Genomic DNA, 19326 nt, shown 5'->3' on the forward strand with positions numbered 1-19326 from the left:
TAAATCACAGGTTTTTATTACCTTCTCTGAATGAAAATAAGATTCCTATTTTATGTATGTATAACAGAGCAAGGAACACACAAGGCAACAGAAACTTGTTAAGCTGTTGAACTTCAAGGGATGCTTTCAAAAAGCAAAGGATATGATGACCTTCAAAAAGATTTTAGTATCTAACTGATTGTCTGCAGGAGCAAGCTAATCAGTAGGGGAAGCTCCTGTATTTAAGTCAGACACTGGATAGAACTGCAGGACTGGAAAAAAATATATATATATTTACACATGCATACCCTCTCCTACAGAAGACTTTTTTTTTTTTTTTTTTTTTTAGTGACAGAAAAGTCATTTGAATTGAGATTTTTGCTAGTTGAACCTGTCTGAAACGACAATAATATAATGCAGTCATCTGGAATAAAACATTATTTATATGGCTTCAAATTCTAGCAAAGTGTAACATTTTTAAATCAAACGAAGTTATCTCTGATGGAACTCACACAGAAGAGACAGGTCACTGTCCAGCTAAGTCCTACGAGGTGAGCAGACCTCCAAGTAGTTCACTCATTTATTTTTCACTGTTTGCTAGCAGAAGTCATGCCATTTCCCTTCCTTTTATGCCCAGGATAATTAACTTGCTCATCACCAAGTTGGCTGCCTTAATAATACAATCCTGGCTCTAACCCCTTTAAGGATATTTTCCAGGCAAATGATACCAAATTTAACTTTGCAGGTTCAGACAAAATTAGCAAGTCAGTGTAACAAGGCTCCCAATCATTTTAGAGAACTTTTAATGTTGCATATATGTCTTTGAGAAGAGAATATTTAATATTATACTATCTACTAGACAAAAGCAGTTTTTATTCAATAGCTGTCCATCTTCCTGTACTCAGGGGAAAGCAGCATTTCTCTCCAAAAAATGAAGAGAATATCAATGGGGCTAATCTCTTCAAAGTGCTTAGAGCTCAAAGCAATTGCCTGCAGTTGTATAGAGTCCCCACCCTCATTATCTCAGCAAAAGGAAAATGACCAAAATGTAAAATACTGCCTGGCTTTTGAGACAGAAATGCTCAAAAGTAAGTTAAAATAAACATTTACAGACTCACTTCTGAGCTAAACTCTTTGGAACTCAATTTACTTCTTTAGGATTAAAAGAGTCAGATTATGAACCCATTCTTTCTTGATACAAAAGGAGATAAAGTGGACCAAAATTATACTATATTGTCTGCATCAAAAAATAGATCGATTTACATCTCAGATACTGTTATAGTCCAAGAAATAATGACTTTTACAATATAATCAGACATGCCCAAGGATTATTAAATTATGAGTTACGTGATACTGTTTTTTTTTTCTATGCATCTATTTCATATGACAATTTACTCAATGTTCTAACATACAAAAAAATAGATGTTTCTGGAAACCACTAACAGAAAAAATTGGAACACATCTTACAAAACCATGATTATTTAGTTTTAAAGTGACGTAAAATGCTTAATTGTGGTATGCCAAAGGCTTAATCATTCTGGTGAAGTAGCTGCATGTGGTGTAACAACACTTAGGCTCAGGCTGACTTGTCACAGTTTCCCACAATTCTGATTTCCCAACAGCAGCAACACACCATTTGGAAATGCTGGTTAACTGAGTCTATACCTACCTGGGGGACTTGTTTTTGACCTGAGAACAAAGGCAATTCCCCCAGCATAACCTTCGTCAGACAAACTCCTGCACACAAGCCACAGAGTAAATAGTAAGAGGCCAATTAAGCTACCACTCACAGTATAAACTTGATACAACGGATTACCAGCATGAGGGAAGATGATTATGCATCTTGAGATGCTATAGACGCTGGGCCTGAGAGATCTGCCAAATCAGTATTTTCCAAACTGCAGCTTGAAACCAATAATCAGGTTATAAAAAGTAAGGTAGTAAAATATTTTTAAAAATGATAATGTATATTATTTATAAAATGATAAATAAATAATATATATTACATTTGTGTTTACGTGTGTGTATACAAGGCTTGTGAAATAAAATGAGTTTTCTACTGTGCCTTGTCTTTATTCTAGCCACTAGACCACCAAGGAGGTCTGTGGGTGGTCTAGAATAAAGTTCTAAAGCCTCTGCTTTAGCTCAAATTCTTTCTGAGGCTTTGATTTTCCCTTTGTAATCCAAAGCAATGTTCTTCTAGTCTCCCCCAGAATTCCAGGAGTAGATCCTCTCTGTCTCCCGAGTTACTTTCATGTTGCTCTTGTTAGAGTCATTCTATGGTCTAGTTTCTTTCCTTTCCCCTTGCCTCCCTTCCCTCCCCCACACACTGGCAGCTTTGTGAGCAAGGGGAAGCTGAGGCCAGGGTCCAGATATAAAAGTGATTGGCCCCTTTGTAGGGCCTCATAATGAGATTTGCACATGACCCAATCCTGGCCCAAAAGACATGAGGGAAGTCTACTTGGGACTTTAAGACACAGCGTTCTCTCTTCTGGGAGCCACAGAAGAGTCTCATCACTTCCCTTGGTTGTTTTCTTCTTGTGATATGATCTATGGAGATGTAAGAGTCATCTTCCTGCCAACACTGAGAGTGGCAGGACGGAGGGACAGAAAGAATCTGATTCCTTGGAAGCACCTTTGTTTTGCTCAATCACCCAAATCTGCAGTCAGTCCCACCTGTGGACTTTCTCTTCTGTGGGATAATAAGGTTCCTTACTGACAGTTCCACTTGGGGTTTCTCATACTTATATAGTCAAAGGCATCTTAACTAACATATTAGTCAACAAACAAAAATAATGAAGAACCCTTAGAAACACAGCATTAATTAAATGGTACTTAAATTACCTAATATTAAAACATAAACACCATTAACATAGTGTACAACTAGCAAACTAATTGAAAGAAAAATTAATGGAGTGGAGTATATAGTCTACTAACTTAGACCACATATAAAGTTTATTATATACTACATAGTATATATAGTAGAGAAAGCATCACAAACACTGTCATATTTCACCTACATGCTGCAGGAAATATGCTCGAGATTGCATTTTGTCACATATACCCAACTCATCAGCCTATTCTATTGACTCTATTTTCAAATATATCATGGAGTTTTAACAGTTTCTCAGTTGTCATCTAGGTCCACTGGCATAAACAGGGTGTGGAGGGGTAATTGGAACTGTTTGCCTTTTGAGGGACAAGCAATTAATCACTGATGTTTAGAATTGCTGTTTAAGTATGGTGATAATAAAAAGCAGACAGACCATCTTTATGATGGTTTTATTATCTTTATTCTCTGCAGAAAATGCACCCTATTGCTCTCTGTAAGCCTCACTGCCTTGCTCCAAACTGCATTTAATTCTGTGTCATAACAGGAACATCCTCAGTGTTCCTCTGCTTCCACTCCTGCCCTAGATAGAGTGTTTGTCTATAATAGTTGCCAGCTATTTTTTGTTTGTTGTTTTGTTCCAATGAAAATCAAGGCCCATTACTTCAGTGTTTAAAACAGTCCAGTCTTTATGCCATACTCAAATAAAATTCAGCCTCTTTATCGTGGTCTAGGGGGAGCTTCATAACCTAGCTCCTGCGTGTCTCTCATGTTATTTCATGCCAATCTCTGCCTTATTCATTCTACTCTAGTCACATGCATATCTTTAATCTTATTGTAACTCAAGGTCTGCCCTTGGAACCCTCTTCCCAAAATGGTTTTTCCCAAGACTTGTGTGTGACTTACATCCTCAATTCATGAAGGTTGCTCTTTTTCAGAGGTTTTTCCCGAATATCTTACTGAAATATCAACTCCCCTCACCCATTCACTCCATACACTTAGCACAGCTTTATTTCTCTTTTACCACTTATGCATGTCTGTATTGTGTGTGTGTGTCATGCATGTGTGTGTGTGTGAAAGAGACAGAGACAGACAAAGGCTTTTCTTCTTCTCTCATTAGAATGTAAACATGGGAGGATAGAGACATAAGCCTTTTCACCATATTGATATGGATTATCTTGTTAATGCTCACAAAAAACATAACAGGCACTCTTTTGTTATCCTCATTTTACAGAGAGAAATTTAGGCATAAGAAAGATTAAGGAACGTGCCCAAGGTTAGAGAACTAATAAGTGATAGAATATGGATTCAAAACCAATCACTGTCACTCTGGAGGCTGCTGTTCTTAACTGCTCTACTGCCTCTGTATATAATAAAAATGAAAAAGGCCCAATGTAAAGTGTAAAGGACTGTATTATTAGAACACTGTAGGACATGAGGTTAGATGTGGGAGATCATTAGGATATAAATATAAAATGTAAAACACTATATACATATTACTTTTTATTTAGTAATAGTAATTTACATTATACATATAATTAGATATAGTAATTTTACATGGTTTCATAAGAAATATAAAATATTTTAACTGATTTGTGTGATGTCATATGATTAATTACATACATAATTATTACATAAGAGAAAAACAAATGGTTTGTTTATGTAATAATTTCTGTATTGCTTTTTTGAAAATATCAGCAATAATCACATAAAACATTTAGAATGACAAAAAATACACATTTTAAAAAATAATGCTGCCTGTGGGCATAGTAAAAGGAATATAAATATTATTGTGATTGAGAGCATCAGTAAAGTATCTTTTCCTTTCCCACTCCAATTTGGAACTGCCTGAGGAGTAGATCCAAGAATTATAGGGACGGAAATCGAAGTATAACCTTTATGTGATAAAGGCAAATTTAAATATATGACATGAATATGCAGCCTCATCGGTATCCTATCAGTTCCTACAATTTACTAGACCCCATCCTAATAGTTATTGACAGATTTGCAACAGATTTCTGCTAGTAGAGTAGTCTGCTGGCAGCAATGGATGAAAACACTATATAGTCAGAGGATGGACTTTTCCAAGGAGAGGGATGCTCAAGAAGTTATTCATTGGGACTTGCTCAGTTCCTTCTGAACTCTTCAGTTAACCAAGACACCCTCTTACAGAGGGAATAAGGATAGTAAGGATAGGGGGGCAGAGATGGAGTAAAGAGAGGCTACAAATATTCTAGGTCTCTTTCTTCATATGCAAAAGTGAAAACTATGGGATTAAGTATTAACCTCTTATAAGTATTAATTCTACCTTTCACTTGGCTTCAGATGAATCATGTTTGTTTACCTGCTCTTCCTCTCCTTTCTTTTTGGCTCATTTTGGGAGGAGCTGCATAGAATTTAAGGTTGGATATAGAAAATCATTAGGCTTAATCTAGGCAACTGCAATAAGAAGTAAAAAAGATACGAGCTCTTCAATGTTTCATATCAGTGTTATTTATCTGGATGTTATTTTTTCCTCTTTCATATATAAGAAATTTTTTTACTCTGCATTCTTTATATTGGAAAAATGTTATATTTACTTTAGAAAATTTAGAAAATAGGGTAAACACCTCACAGAGAAAGCCTATACTCATTTTGGTGGCTATAATGCCAGGTTTTTCATGTACATCTGTATTAGTCAGGGTCCTGGCAGATAGATAGAACACATATCCACATACAAATTTTAAAAAGACTTATTTGTGAAGAGACTATTTACAGAAGGAGAAAATAGAGGAGAAAAATTAAGGAAATAAACAAGTAAATTAGGAGCAATAGAAAAACATTGTCTACACAAGGCTTGAAGGAGCAAAGGGCAAAAATGACCTAAGTGGTACCTGACTAAGAATTGGAGCCCCAGAAGTAGGGCTGCCTGAAAGGAGCTATAGCTGCCAATGCAGTCATCACCATAATGTACCTAAGGTGGGACCAGAAGGAATAAATTTTCCAATCTCTCCTCCTACCCTCTCCTCTCCTATCAGTGCCTCTCACTGGTCAATTACAAGTCAACGGGCAAGTCAGCTTTCCCAGGGGAACAGAGGAGTACACAGAAGAACATAGAATGAATGAGTGGAGGGACACAGCCCATGGAGAATGACCTGCATCTATCTATCTATCATCTATCTATCTATCTATCTATCTATCTATCTATCTATCATCTATCATCTATATCATCTATCCGGATACTCATTGTGAAATCATGGCCTATACTCTGTTTTGTCACTATTTTAATCTTCAATAGCATCATGAAAATCTATCTTTGTACTTCATTATATACACATTTATGACATTTTAACATTCACATGGTATTCCACTGTATGAGTTATTTAAGCAAGATTTGAGCTTATACATTTATTTTCCAATTGTCTTAAGTTAGTATATTTCATGATTGCTGTTCAAAGATGCCCTTTTGAATTATTTTTGACTATTATTTTATAATTAGTATGAACAATGTTCTCTTTATCAGTCAACACTGAAATACTGAATCTCTAATAATTTCATCACATGAGAAATCTAATTGACTTTGAATTGTAGCAAAATATGTCTTTGTTAACACAACTTCTATTTTTATTACTGAAAATAGTGGAGCAATATTTTAATCTGCTTGACTGAAATATGATGAGGCTATTGAGTACTACTGTCAACACAATATCATCACACTATAATCAACTGGTTGTTCTAAACTCCAAAGCCTTTCTTATAAGTAGAAATGTTTAATTGGGTCTACAACTTCAGTAAGAAAGAAATGGAGAAAAGTTATAGGATATTTTGAGTCTATGCAGAATAGAAGTGACAAATCTAGAAATATAACCTAGTTCAAATGTCTCAAAACAAGCTGAGGTCAACTATGGCAGTCAAACGAAGTCCGTGTAAAACATTCTAAAAGAAAAGTTATTTTCATTCATGAAAAAACCATAGGACTAAGCACCAGAAGATAAGCTGGTGAAATGAGTGATATTAAAATTGATGATTATACAGATATAGGATATTATTCTACTAGGCATCTTATGTTGAGATGAGGTCTCTGAGCACAGTTTTCCATTGCTTCATTGTTCCAGAATGCATAGCAAAATACTGCAAAATTCTCACTGATAAAATTTTTCCCCTACAATGAAAGCACTTTTCCCATGTAAGCACACAGAGATGCAAATATCTTCAAGAAGATTCTTAAAAACAAACCAAACCAATTGAATCACAAAATACTGCTGTTAGTCTGATAGCAGTAAAAGTTAAAGCACCCCTAAATATTATGATTTTAAAATGTCTCTGTATATGATTTCATAGTGGTAATGAGGGGCAAATTATCTATTGAAATGAGAGTAGAGAATAGCAAATCCATGAACTATCTCTTCCTTAACAGAACATTCAGCAACACTCATATAAATGTCATGTCTGCTTTTTAAAGAAGTAAGTGTTGCAAAGGTAACAATAGTTTATCAAATTGCCCATTATTGTAAGTCATTAATTGCTGTCTGTTAGGAATGTCTGGAACATTTAGATTTCTGTAATATTTTCCATAATGAGTCTGTGACTTATATACCACTATGTCTTTAGACATAAGTTAAGGATCATAATTTTGCTGATAGTTATGAGAAAGGGAGTGGGGAGTGGAGGGAGAGAGACAAGCAGACTCCATGCTGAGTGCAGAGTCCAACCTGAAGCTCAGTCTCATGACCCTGAGATCATGACCTGAGCCAAAATCAAGGGTCAGATGCTTAAGTGACTGAGCCATGCAGGAACCTTTAAGTTGGCTCTTTTAAGTTTCATGTGTTAGTCTCTTTTGGCAAGACTTTCATTTATCTATACCCTGTCTAATATGCATGCATTAAAAATTTTTAGATAATTTGTTATTATAATCTTTTTAAAAAATAAAGAAGAGTTGAAACCTTAACCTCCAAGATCATCCATAGCTAACACTAACTCATACCTCATATTTCTCTTCATCTGACCTCACGCAGAAAGTATGGTTCTGATCTTAAGACTGTAAGCTGTCTTTCTGCCTGGAATCCTCTTCTGCCTGTTAATCACCTAATCTATTCCCTCAATTCCTTCAAGTCTAATCATCTCTGAATATCTTCTCTCAAGTAATATTCCACCTCACCACTCTCTACTCTCTTGTGTTAATTTTTTTATAGTACTTATCGCCACATGGCATATATGCTGGTGTTGACTCTATTAGGTGTTTATCATCTGTGTCCTTCTGAGCTTTCTCCCCTAAGTAGAATGTAAGTTCCATGAGCGCAGAAATATATATGTGTGTTTAAGTATTTATAATATTCACTGCTCCGTCCTCAGCATCTAGAATAGGGGAAAATAAATATTTCTTGAAAAAATTAAGATAATCAAAAGAGACAGGGTCCAGAAAGGTATCAGAAAGGCATTACAAGGGCAGCCCGAGTGCCTCAGCGGTTTAGTGCCGCCTTCAGCCTGGGCCTGATCCTGGAGACCAGGGATCGAGTCCCACGTCAGGCTCCCTGCATGGAGCCTGCTTCTCCCTCTGCTTGTGTCTCTCATCAATAAATAAATAAATAAATAAATAAATAAATAAATAAATAAATACATAATCTAGAAAGAAAGAAAGAAAGAAAGAAAGAAAGAAAGAAAGAAAGAAAGAACGAACGGACAGGCATTGCAATGGCTAATTTTGTGTGTCAATTTGGCTAGGCCATGGTACTCACAGTACCCAGATTTTCTCTGGTGTTTTTTAAATATAAGTCTAATGTTACTATGAAGGTACTTTTATATGTGGTTAATATTTAGATTAGTTGACTTTCAGAAAAGCAGATGACCCTCCATAATGTGGACAGACCTCATCCAATGAGTGGAAGATCTTAAGAAACAAAGATTAAAGTCCCTGAGAAAAAAAAGGAATCTGCCTCTATACTGCATTTGGACACAAACTGCACATACAAATGCACACATACACATGCTCCTTATTGACTCTGTTTCCCTGAATAATCCTGACTAATATGAGCATTTTCTATGTAAGCATATTGATGTCAAAAACATCACTATAATAATAGATTAAATTCATTATTCCAAAGACACAAATGTCACTTTGGAAAAAAAAAAAAAAAAAAAACCCAAAAGCTAAAAAAAAAAGGAAAACAAAAAAAAAAAAACTCCCACAAAAAGATATGAAAGGTATGGAGAAAAGGTTACCAGGGAAATACAATCTTTCCCCCACCCAAAATGGGGTATCAAGTTTTACTATGAGACAAATGGAACTTAAGGAAAAGTCACATGAAAATAATGTTATACATTGATAAAAGGAAGACATGATCAATAAGATATAGTGGTTATGAATATATGTATCTAAAAATATAGCCTCAAAATATATATAGCAAAAATTGAAAGAATTACGAAGATAAATTAATTAACATTCGTGGTTAAAGATTTTAATATATTCATCTCAGAAACTGAGAACTCAAGTAGTCAAAATACAAGAAATGTCATAAATGATTTAAATAACCAGTAAATAAGCTCAAACTAAGAGTTCCATAAAAATGTTTGAACTCACAAGGTGTACATATATATGCATTCTTTTTTATTACACAAGGAACATTGAACAAATTGTCCATACTAGAGGCCATAGAAGATCAACTTAATGCAAGCCATGTTCTCTAATATAATTTAAGACAATTTGAAATTTTGAAAAGGATAACTCTAAAAATCCTAGGAAACAGGAAGCTCACTAAATACTTCTGAAAAAGAAGAGCAAAGAGAGTGGCTTCGCATTCATATATTAATACTAGAACATGCAGTAATAAAAACAGAACTGTACCAGCTCAAAAACAATGTTCCCAAAAGATTAGTAAAAAGACTCTGCCTGTCTAGGTATATGAGGTTGATATATGATAGAGGTAATATCACAGATCAGTGAGGTTTAATTGTATAGTTGCTGGTATTAGGAAAATGGTCTTACTAGATAGGAAAACTAACCTGAGCTCTCACTTTGGCCATTGAATTACTGTTCCCAACTACATGCTTCTTTCCTGTAATGGGATTTAAAATTCCCAGCCAATAACATGAGACATGTTCTTAAAATCTGTAGTACTAGTGTATGGCCCCATCTAAGTGGCTTTCGGCTTAGTTTATAACTTGCAATGAATATATTATGGACAGTAGGATAATAAGCAGATGATATCTGTCATGTGTGAAACAAAATTTAAAACTGATTGCATTGTTTGGTTTTTATTTTCTGCTGTGCTGTTTGAGGATCACATGTCCCACATAGAGGCCCTGGGGTTCAAAACAAGAAAACACATAGAGTTCTGCTGAGCCCAGGAAAATGCATCAGGCCTGAGTTACCTGAAACTTTCTCTAAGTAAACACAAAGCAAATCCTCTGGAAGATCCTGGGGTTGTTTATTATTGCAGGAGACATTTGCTGATAACACCTCCTTGCACCTTGAATCAAAGACCTAACATGTAAATGTAAGGACATGAAGGGGAAGGTACAGGAGAATACTTTTATGACCAAGCAATGGGGAAAATAATCTTAAGTAATCTCCCTTTAAAAGAAGAAAAAATACTAAGATAAAAAGAAAATAGTTTTGATTCCATGAAATTTAAAGATTTCAATTCAATAAAAGATACCACAGATGAAATCAGCAAACAGACAACTCTGGGAGAAATCTACAGATAAAACCTACAATGGATTAATATACAGATAATTATTACAAAAGCATAAGTCCCTAGAGAAAGTAAACTTCATTGAAAAAATAGGCAAAGGCAATTAATTCACAGATAAGGAAGCCTGAAAGACTAAAAAGTGTATAAAAAGATGCTCAACATCACTAATAATTAAGAAAATGCAAAGTATACAGTACCCTCTATATTGGCAGAAATAGAAAATCAAATACTTCCTGTGTTGGTCTGTTTGAGCCACCATAACAAAATACCATAGCGTGGGTGGTTTAACAACAGAAATTTATTTTCTCACAGTTCTGGAGGCTAGAAGCCCAAGATTAGAGTACCAGTATGGTCAGGTTCCAGGGAAGTCTTTCTTCCTGGCTTACAGGTGTTTTCTCCCTGGGGAGCTCCCATAGCCCTTTCTTGTCCATGTGCATGACTCTTATAAGACTGCCAATCCTATGACCTCATTTAACTTTAACATACCTCCTAAAAGTTCTGCTTCCAAATATAGTCACATTAGGGTTTAGGGCTTCAACATAAGAATTTAGAGGGGTACACAATTCAGTCTTTAGTACTACTAAATGTTGATAATGAGATTTCTTGAAGGACTGTAAACTAGTCTAGTGATCCTGAAGAGCAGTGTGAGTGCTTAATGCAATTAATGTACACTCTGTGGCATTGCAAGTCCTCTCCAGAGAAACTCTCCCAGAAGTCCACCACCAGGATATGGATGAGGATATTTAGTATAGCATATGTTGAAGTAGCAAGGGCTTATAGGGAGCTTAGGTGCCCATCCCTAGTACAATCGACAAATAAAATGATAAGATGAATAAAACAGAATACTATTCAGTAGATAGAACTAATAAACCTGATAGACATATATTAATATGACTAAAACTTAAGAACATAATATAGAACAAAAAAAGCAAGAAATTGAGTGGAATATATAACAAAATACAGTTTTTAGTAGTCTTAGATACGTACATATACAAAATAATTCTATGTATTTCTCAAAGATAACTCTAAATCTAAGGAAATATATCAAAGACATTTAAAAACTTCCATGGGAGATGAGAGAGAATGATAGTAGAGAGGGGACATGAGAGGAGAAAAATAATGGAATCTGATGATAATTGTCTATTTTATACTGAAAAGTCTGATTAACTCTGGTCTTGATACATGAGAAAGAAGAAGATAAAGAAGAGAGAGGATAAAATAAATGAAGAGAAGGGAAGTAAACAAGAGGAAGGGGGAAAAAATGAAACACAGACAAAAGAGGAAGAAAGGCAGAAGCAAAAGAAGTATCCATTGTCACAACTAAATCCCAATAAGGGTGAATGGATTCTAATGCAGCATGGAATGAAAGAACAAATCAAATGTTACGGGAAGCATAGTAAAAGGATAACACAAGAAAGCAGCATTAATCAAAACTTCAAAATAAACTGAGTCCATGAGAACAGAGATGGGTAATTATATCATTAATAATTTAGGAGTGCCTTTCTTTTTTTTTTTTCCAGTTCCATGCACAGCCACAGGATACTACTTTTTACAAATAACACTCTGATGGCACATGTAGCATATTGTATGTGGAAGAGTTTGACTTAGAGTTTCAACACTCCCAGTTATGACCTGCAGATTCATGTCTATGGCTTCAATTGACTTTGTTAATAGAATCTTACCTCTCTATCACAAATCCCAGAATTTTAGAAAAGTACCTGGCAGATGGTAGGCTTACACTAAATATTTGTCAACTGCACTAAGATAATTTCTACCATTAGACCAACAAAAATAAAAGACAGAGAATGATGACATACTTGGATAATAGGAGGCATGGCTTGAAATGCATATTATTCCAAGGTGTTTATCAAACTCATGATTTCAAAACATTAACAGAGTGCTGATTTTCTTAATAACAATACTATACTATGTCTTCTTTTCATTTTTTTTTTTTGGTGAAAGAGTAGATAGGAAAGGATGTTGCATGAAGATCAATTTATAACAATTTTTATTTATGCTCTTCTTATATTACAAGTGAGAAAAGATACTTCTAAGCTCAATCAGATTTGAGTAAATCACATTTGAATATTGTTCAAAATTCAATTTTAGATAAATATAACTGTGAGTTATCACAAGTACCAACTGTGCAGTTCCATCTCCAAGAGTAGCACGCTATTTGTTCTGGGTTGATTTGCACATCTGTTGAGCTGCAACTTCTCTTAAAGGATTATCCTATTAAAAAGTATCAGCTTGGCAAATTAAAGATGATTATCTATTCAATTTTGTATACACAGTCTATTAAAAAGAAAACAAATTTTTGGGCTACTTGATTTTGGACCATGAAGTATGTGTAGGTTGCAAATTTTAACTGTTTAATTTTAAATCTAATAACTATTATATGCCATTAGAGTAAAATAACACATTCCTCTTTATACTATAATTGTGTGCCCCTTAGAAAAATTCAAAGGTCTGATTATGCTTTATTTCTTCACACAAATACATTTTTCTTGATTAATATATGTGTAAATATGTCATTAGTCATATTTCAAAATGATGTACGCTAGCATGTACATGTAATTTTTATTACATCTGAAAACATATAGGCATAGCTAATTATAGGCATTAGGATATATTACTGCCTAGATATTAAGATATAGCGATTCGTGGAACTAATTTCTCATACTTCTACACAGATACAAATCTTTTTTGATTTCTTAAATGTGTTGAAGAATAATTAGGCATTAGCACATTAATTTTAATATGTATATAACTACAGTAAATGCATTTGAAAAATGCTTCTTAAATTAATACTATAAAACAAATCTTCATTAAATATGATGACACTGATTTAGAATTTGTCATTATTTGGACATATGCCAGATTTAAATTGTTTGTATATAATTGTATATAATTATGTATATAAGCTTTGTAGTAACAACTTCCAAGGAGACATTTTATTTACATAGGAAAACATTTCCAAGTGCCTTTTTGACATGCCTGTAATGTTATATTTATACTTCTATGTAGTACAACTATACCAGAGAGATAAGCAATAATTATAACTATACTTGTTGTAAAAATACTGCACAAAATTAAGAAATTAACAACTAACTGCAACTTCTTTGAATCATCTAGGCAATTGCAATTGCTGATTGCATCCGTATAGTGCTGTAATTGGTAAGATTAATAAATTATGTTCACCTCTGATTTAATCAGAATGGGCCAGATTCTTATTATCTCACATAGTCCTATAAGAAGAATTTGATCAAGTCATTAATTCATTAAAAAGTTGAGATTTATGCATTTTTTTGCCAAAATTCCTATCGCCACAGAAAATGACTGTATTGCTGGGTGTGCAAGAATAAAAGTTTTGTATTGCTGAGCAATACAGCTGTCATTTAAACCTGAGGCTCAATTTTTAAATAATCTTGACTTTTATAACAAATTGTATTTCTCTTTTGGATCAAGGGAGAGTGGAATATTTCACTTATATTTGGATATTTTATTTTCAAGTTTTAAGGAATATAAAACGCATTTAAGTTCTATTTTAGAATTTTTTTTTTATCTCAGGACACCATGTGCTAATGAATACAGGGAAATACAATGTGAAATAGGCTATAAACCTAGTTGATTAAGTCATCTATCCAAACCTCTCTTTTTAGAGATGATAAGGTTCAAGTCAACAGAGATCAAGTTGTCCTGCTCAATTTCATGTTACAAATCATAGGTGAATACAATTTTTTAGAGCCTCATCTTATGCCTCACTCAAATGCTTTTTTCTGACTCTTAAAGTGGCAGTAGTTTCTAGATGTTTCCAAAAATCAATCCAAATCCAGATATTGGTGAATACTGGTGATATGAAAACATTGTTTTTAAAACTGTAGATACAATTCCATAAGGGAGGCTTCATAGTTTGTGCAATGATGTCATTAGATAAAGTAGACAACCTTTCAAACATAATCTGAAAGAACAAGACTTTGTAATGTGTATGAATTCTACTATATTTTGAAAAAGCCACTAACTTTTATTTATATCAATCTGTCATAATTTATGTAGTTCAAATGCATTTTAGTTCTCAGAATTTATAGTCCATTTTGGAGATGATAATCTAAATACTTAGCAACTACTATGGCATTGTCACCAATCCAATCAGAACGGATGGTAGGCCAATCAGAACAAGTTGATGGCCATCATACTTTGTACAACTATGAATGTCATCCATGAGTTAATATATCTCTGGTCAGTTTGCCTTTAATTAAAGTGTTCAAGGTGTTGAAAACTTATTAGGATGTTATTTTCCATACATACTGTAGGCTAAATAAAATTACCTCTAATATGGGAAATGGCATTTTTTTAAAAAAGAAAAAAATAGTTTTCTTTCTACAGATGAAGTACAACCAGTCTCTATGAATCTCTAAATTTTTTTATTTACAATTTCCTCGAGCTTAAGATGGAATGAAATGCAATTCAGGCTTTCTCAGGACTATATAGACATGTAGGTTTATTAATATGTATGTGTAAATAAAGCTCTCAAAACTCTTTAAAATGGGAGAAATGGCACCAAACTCATAGTGTTGTGATGATTAAAAAAGAAAAAGCACCTTGCCCAGTTCCTAGAGCATAATATACTTCATTCCAGACATTAATCATACACTTGGGTCTCCAAGGGAGACACATAATCTGATTTCCTTCAGTTCTCCCAGTTCCTTTCTCCAGGATCAGAGAGGCCCATATTCTACTTATGCACAAAATGGATTTGTATACACAATAGACCCACACAAATAGGGAAGAAAATAATGGGATTATAAATAATTGAGTGGGGTCATCTGGTCACCCCTTCTCTCATAATTTATCCTCTCTCTTTGTGGCTTACTTTCCTGGGAAATTGATGTCATAGAATGGACTTGCTCTCAGGAGGAGCAACTTAGGTTAATTCTGTCGTGTGCCTTAGAGATAGAATAAGTTAGCTTCCTTTCTTCCATTCTTATTTCCCTTTCTAATCAGGGCAGGATTGAAATAAATGGCAGAAAGAGAGGCCCTGCGGGTGCTCACATAATCCAGCCCTGCCTGATTCTCTGAAAAGAGTTTTATATTGAGGGGTAGAGTTGGAGTTCTAGTCCCAATTTAGTAAGATACAGGCACTTGAAATGACCCCGTGTGCAGAAAACATATGAGAAACCTGGCTGATTATTAGTTTATTACTACTAGGTTATTATTCTTGGGAGATTCCTTTTGTTGTTGTTGTTTTGTTGTTTCTCTTTCAGATACCACAAATTGACAACTAGTGACGGGCTTCTGTGCCTTAGCCAGCTTTGAGTCAAACACTGCCAACTGGTCATTACTGGAATTATTTCAATATTCATAGCAAGTGAATCATGTATGAAACTGAATACTATTAGCAAAACAAGAGGCAGAATAATATAAAGTTCAACTTTTAGTTTCTGGAATTAGACATGCTGGATTTGAATTCTGACTCTATGTTTGATCAGCTAGGTATCGCTGGGCTTGTTAGCCTCTCTATTTCCCAGTTTCCTCATCTGTAAAAAAGGGACAATTGTAACAATTTCATTGAGTTTTGAAAAGATTAAATAGGTCTTTAAGGAGCCAACTCAGATGGTTCAAACACATCGGCAAAGGGACTAGATCCAGAGGTGTGGGTTGATTTTGCCTCCCTACTGAGATCATATCCTTCTAAGGACTCTAGGACAAAAGTTCTTTCTGTAAAGGACCATATATTAAATGTTTTAGATTTCCTAGGGCATGTAGTCTCTGTTGCAAGTACTCAACTCTGCTCTTGTAGTACGAAAGAAGCCTTAGACAATATGTAAATAAATGGGTGTGGCTATGTTCCATTAAAACTATATCTAAATACAGGTCAAGCTGGTCCATGGGGATAGGTTGCCAACCTCTGCTCTACTTGCTGTTCTTCCGAATTGCCAGGTTTTTCCAGTTTGGTTGGTGGATGTACAAACTATTCCTAGCTTGCGTGATCTCTGGATTTTTCCTGTTAGCGTTCAGATAGATTTTCCCACCATCTTAGTCTGTCAGATATTGATCCTTATTTAGCTAAAGACTGGAGAGATTCTTCTACAAATCTCCAGAACTCTCTCTCTGTTCTGTAGGCTCAAACTGGTTTGGCCTCCCTGGACTGCTCACTCTATCTCCTCAATTCTGAAAGACTGCCAGGTTTCACTTTGGTCTCCATTGGTCCTTGAGAATTCTGGGGCAGGCAGAGGGCTCATCTTATTTATTTTCCCTCGCTCATGTACTATTCTCTCTCATTGCTCAGTATTCCATGTCTGAAAACCATTATTTCATGTATTTGTTTATTTTCTTAGTTGTTTCACGTGATAGGGTAAATCTGATCTTGGTTGGAAATGAAAGTTCCAATAGGTTTTGAATTTTCACCTACAAGGCAACTAAGGCTCAGAAATATTTAGAAATTTCACCAAGACCATTTGGCTCGTAAGGAGTGGAGACAAAATTGAAAACCAGGGCTTCTAGCTTCCAAGTGAGTGCTTTCTCCATTAAGCTACACCGCTTCCATCAGAGGAAATTAACCACAATCTGTTTTTTAAATACAAAACAATGAACTGTAGCTTTTACTAAAAGAAACCAATAAATAGATTGTGAAGCAAAGATTGTGAGGTTATTTTATGTTTGAAAAATTTCAGAGGGATCTGATGCTTTTTATATTTTCCAGTAGGGTCATTTTATCTCTTATTTTAGCATGTATATTATAGCTCTGCTTATGAAGAATATTTGGGATCGTCTCCAAATAGTGAGAAACCTTGCCCATTTTGATGATCTGATACTGATAAGCTTCCTACTGGAAAGTCCCCAGCTGGCTTAAACTTCAACTCCTGCATTTTCTAGGGATGTGACTTTTTTGCAAATGTACAGGAATTGTCTTTTACAAAGGAGGGGAAAATATTGCTAAACTATATAAAAACATGATGAAACGAGAGATGTGGACAAGTTTATGTATAAACTCTTACAGTTCATTTTTATTACTTTTACTATGCAATCCCGTTTAACATTTTCTGAAATAGTAATACATTTTTGAATGGTAAAACATATGGCATTTGAGTATGCCAAGTGAGAGATATTATTTAGATAGTGAATATTCACAAAAATATGTAGCATTATATTACCAGAATGCTTTCAGTTTAATGAGAAAGGAACACTTACTCCTTTACAATACTAATATATGTATGTATCTATAAACACAGATAATCTGTATATGTCACAAGCAATGTATTTGCAAATAAAACATGTAAGTAATACTATGCCACGTAAAACTCCTCTTTTAAATATCTAGAGGTTGATTTCTTATAGCAACAGAAAAACTAAATTCTAAGTGATGACACATACAGCTTTAAATCTCAATTTTAATTATACATATATACAATATTTTATATTACTTCACTTCTTAACCATTTAAATAGTTTTTAATATTACACTAAAAGGACCTTTGGATCTTTGTTTCTTTTAACATTTATTCATTGGTGTTTACACTTTTACTAGAAATTGCCTACAGTAGTACACAGCCTTGGGTATCTTATTTACACAACAATATGTTCACACATTTTTCTCACTCCTAAAATGAATAAGAAGGCTTCTAAGACTCCTTCCACTAAGATTAAACATGGTAGGTGACTGTACTAGGATTTCCTCATTATAGGATATGCAGCATCCCTTTGAAACACATTGGAACACTGTAAGACAATTACTTCCTCCATTATTTCTTTTTTTTTTAAATAATACAGTTTTGTTTTTCTTATTTTTATTTTTATTTTTTTTATTTATTTATGATAGTCACAGAGAGAGAGAGAGAGAGAGGGGCAGAGACACAGGCAGAGGGAGAAGCAGGCTCCATGCACCGGGAGCCCGACGTGGGATTCGATCCCATGTCTCCAGGATCGCGCCCTGGGCCAAAGGCAGGCGCCAAACCGCTGCGCTACCCAGGGATCCCTTCCTCCATTATTTCTAAGAGGACACTATGTTCAAGGAAATTAAATAATTTGTGTAACACCTAAAAGATGGTAAAGAACTAAGGGTCTGAATTATAGTCTATATTATTTTCCTAAATGACTAATTTTCAAATATTTTTTAAAAGATTTTTATTTATTTATTCCTGAGAGACACAGGAAGAAGCAGAGACATAGGGAGAGGGAGAAGCAGGCTCCCTGCAGGGAGCCCAATGTGGGACTCAATCCCTGGACCAGGATCATGTCTTGAGCCAAAGGCAGACACTCAACTGCTGAGTCACTCAGGCATCCCAATTTTCAAATATATTTATCAAAGATATGTTTTTAAAATGATACACTATAAGGAATCTCAATCTTAAAACATACAAAGTACTATTTAATGGTAAATGTTTATCTTTATAAATTCAAAATGAAAATATTTACTTAAGAGATAATAAATATTGAGGCAATTTTCATATATATAAGAATTTGAAATCAAATGTTATGGACAACATTCAGACTTTCAATGACCTCTGCTCCAATTTATTTCTATACTGTGTTGAAATTGAAATGTTAAGAAATTCCTTATTTATAAAGATAAGTTACTTTATATGGAAATAGTTTTTTATTTTTTAAAAGATTTTATTTATTTATTCGTGAGAGACAGAGAGAGAGAGAGAGAGAGGCAGAGACACAACACAGGCAGAGGGAGAAGTAGGCTCCCTGTGCAGGCTCCATGCAGGGAGCCTGAGGTGGGACTCGATCCGGGGTCCCCAGGATCAGGCCCTGGGCTGAAGACGGCGCTAAACTGCTGAGCCACCAGGGCTGCCTGGAAATAGTTCTTTTTAAACACCATGCCTCATAATCTCAAGATGCC

At 34.6% G+C, this 19326-nt stretch overlaps 1 protein-coding gene and 1 long non-coding RNA gene across 11 annotated transcripts in view; one reads left to right on the plus strand and one right to left on the minus strand.

Moving 5' to 3' along the window:
* Positions 1-19326, minus strand: part of SPAG16 (sperm associated antigen 16) — a 908675-nt gene that overhangs the window by 212121 nt on the left and 677228 nt on the right. Inside the window, exon 18 of one of the 9 annotated variants that reach the window (XM_072812778.1) lies at positions 15982-16016. The exons of the other annotated variants lie outside the window; for them this stretch is intronic. Coding sequence (XP_072668879.1) covers positions 15997-16016 — 20 coding nt within the window. The 3' untranslated portion in view covers positions 15982-15996. Of the gene's footprint in view, positions 1-15981; positions 16017-19326 lie in introns of those variants that run through there. 9 annotated transcript variants of the gene reach the window in all.
* Positions 1-19326, plus strand: part of LOC140625490 (uncharacterized) — a 189824-nt gene that overhangs the window by 54580 nt on the left and 115918 nt on the right. The gene's annotated exons all lie outside the window — the stretch shown is intronic.

The sequence above is a fragment of the Canis lupus genome, chromosome 36, assembly GCF_048164855.1.
Source record: "Canis lupus baileyi chromosome 36, mCanLup2.hap1, whole genome shotgun sequence".
In the NCBI taxonomy this organism is placed as follows: domain Eukaryota; kingdom Metazoa; phylum Chordata; class Mammalia; order Carnivora; family Canidae; genus Canis; species Canis lupus.